We start from the raw sequence: 2,462 nt of genomic DNA on the forward strand, positions 1-2,462 counted from the left end.
ACCGAGCAATATCTAGCAAAACCGGGGTATTGATCGGTATTGCTAGGTATTAATCTTGACATAATGGTATTTCTCATTATTGTCGAGCAATATCGAGCAATACCTAGCAATACCCCGGTCTGCATAAATCAGTCAATACATAGCAATCCTGGGTCCGGTCCGGGTCCTGTCGTCGGGCCGCGCGGTAAAGAGTAAGAGCACGTGGCACCATTTTACTAACGTCCGAACGTAGAGCTACGTTAGTACACCGGCCGACCTAATAAAAATATTCACAGCCATTTAATCTCATAATCATATAACTCCTGAACCAGATCTCACTTATCAATAACCATCTATTTACTTCCATGCCCACCAAAGCCTTACAAATATCTCCATGGATGTGGTCCTGCCATCTATAAATTAGTGACATTAGTAAAAAATTTGATGCCATTGGCATTTGGCAGCTAAAATAAAGGCTTTCCACCAACTCACTTCTAGAAGACACAAATTTCACCCTTCTCCTCTCTCCCTTCTCTCCTTTCACTCATATCTAAACGCTTATCTATATAACTCAGCTCCACCTTTCTCAACTGCCATGAACAAGTTCTTTCAGGAAAGGTAGAAGAAGTAAAAGCAGAGGCCATGGGGAGATCTCCTTGTTGTGAGAAAGCTCACACCAACAAAGGGGCCTGGACTAAGGAGGAAGATGAGCGCCTCGTCGCTCACATCAAGGTCCACGGGGAGGGCTGTTGGCGGTCGCTGCCTAAGGCGGCGGGCCTCCTTCGTTGTGGGAAGAGTTGCCGGCTTCGATGGATCAATTACCTCCGCCCTGATCTTAAGCGGGGGAACTTTACCGAGGAGGAAGACGAGCTCATCATCAAGCTTCATAGCTTACTTGGAAATAAGTAAGTTGTTGCTGTTGCTACTATTCTGATGGATTTGGATATCTGATGATGATCTCTGTAATTGTTGTTTCAGATGGTCGTTGATAGCGGGGAGGTTACAGGGGAGGACGGACAACGAGATCAAGAACTACTGGAACACCCATATTCGTCGGAAATTGTTGAGCAGGGGGATAGATCCGACGACGCACCGCCCTCTTCACGGGCAAGCGGACGCATCCTTTGCGACGGAGGTGGAGAAAGTTGTGAGCTTTATGAGAAGGGAGGAGGAGAATAAGAGCAGTAATAGCAGTAGTAACAGCAGAAGCAACAGCGAAGAGCCGAAGCGGTGGAGGTGTCCTGACTTGAATCTGGAGCTCTGCATAAGCCCTCCTTTACAGGATTCGGAAGAAGAGTATGGCCTTTGCTTTACAAACGGGTTGCTGGAATTCAGATGAGGTAATCAATCTGGTTCTCATTTGGAGCATTTCTTTTCCTTCTTGAGAGCTGAAGCAGGCCAGTAATGTGAATAATTAGTGCCAGTAATCACAGATTAAGGAGCAGGTGAGCCCCTTATTGTATAATTTGTCAGATCATTAGTACAAATTAAGATCTTAATCTTTTGTTTTAGGGTTGCTGGAATTCAGATGAGGTAATCAATCTGGTTCTCATTTGGAGCATTTCTTTTCCTTCGTGAGAGCTGAAGCAGGCCAGTAATGTGAATAATTAGTGCCAGTAATCACAGATTAAGGAGCAGGTGAGCCCCTTATTGTATAATTTGTCAGATCATTAGTACAAATTAAGATCTTAATCTTTTGTTTTAGGGTGGGAGGGCAAATTATTGCGTCCGGTGTCTGGATTAGTCCTGTCATTAATCCGGTGTCGTCACGTCACCCAAATACATCGGAACGAGTGTATTTGGGTGACGTGGTGTCACCGGATTGGATGTCCGGACATTCGGTGACCGGACACAATAATTTTCACGGATAGAGAGGGGGAGGTTAGTTTAGTGTAGGTAATTAATGTGCTAATGTGATTTTTTTTCTTCTAATTTGTATAATCATTGGCCTATATTGATATATATTAATATATAAATTTATATATGATTATTTGGGTTTTTTTTATAACTGGATGATTTTTTTTTTGGATTGTTGGTTTTTTCATTTATTGCTGGAATTTTTAAAGAAAAAATATTTCTGTTAATTATATTGATCCAGTTCTCGAATGCAGGCTTTATATAAGCACACCAAATATTTGGGCCTACCCAGCCAAAAAGATTAATTTTAAAAAAATATTAAATAGTATTTTTTATGGATATTTTCTTCTAAATATATTAAAATATATTGGCATAATTTCCAATGCGTATTTGAGGTTACTGAGAACCGACTCAAAATTTATGTACCGAATAAATTATTATTAGTTATATACTTAATTCCTAAACATTAAAAAATTAAAAAAAGAAAAAGAAAAATATTAAACTAGTACATAGATTGTTTGGCTATGGCCAATTTAGTTTGCCCTCATTTAGGCTTCTTTTGGGATTATTTTCTTACTGGTTAGTAATTTTTTTGTACAAAAATTTTTAAGATGCAGCTCTTTAGT

At 40.1% G+C, this 2,462-nt stretch overlaps 1 protein-coding gene across 1 annotated transcript; it reads left to right on the forward strand.

Moving 5' to 3' along the window:
• Positions 1–441: 441 nt before the first annotated feature.
• On the forward strand, positions 442–1,941 carry LOC110099624 (myb-related protein 308-like). The gene is made up of 3 exons (XM_020826825.2): positions 442–884; positions 958–1,331; positions 1,525–1,941. The coding sequence occupies exons 1-2, from the start codon at positions 622–624 to the stop codon at positions 1,316–1,318; spliced, it is 624 nt and encodes a 207-aa protein (XP_020682484.1). The 5' UTR covers positions 442–621; the 3' UTR covers positions 1,319–1,331; positions 1,525–1,941.
• The last annotated feature ends 521 nt before the right edge of the window (positions 1,942–2,462 follow it).

Source organism: Dendrobium catenatum, unplaced genomic scaffold, assembly GCF_001605985.2.
Source record: "Dendrobium catenatum unplaced genomic scaffold, ASM160598v2 fragScaff_scaffold_247, whole genome shotgun sequence".
Taxonomy (NCBI): Eukaryota; Viridiplantae; Streptophyta; class Magnoliopsida; order Asparagales; family Orchidaceae; genus Dendrobium; species Dendrobium catenatum.

Coding starts and splice junctions, on each gene's coding strand:
- LOC110099624 (XM_020826825.2), top strand. CDS start 622: ATGGGGAGATCTCCTTGTTGTGAGAAAGCTCACACCAACAAAGGGGCC. Junction 885..957: donor CATAGCTTACTTGGAAATAA/GTAAGTTGTTGC, acceptor TTGTTGTTTCAG/ATGGTCGTTGATAGCGGGGA.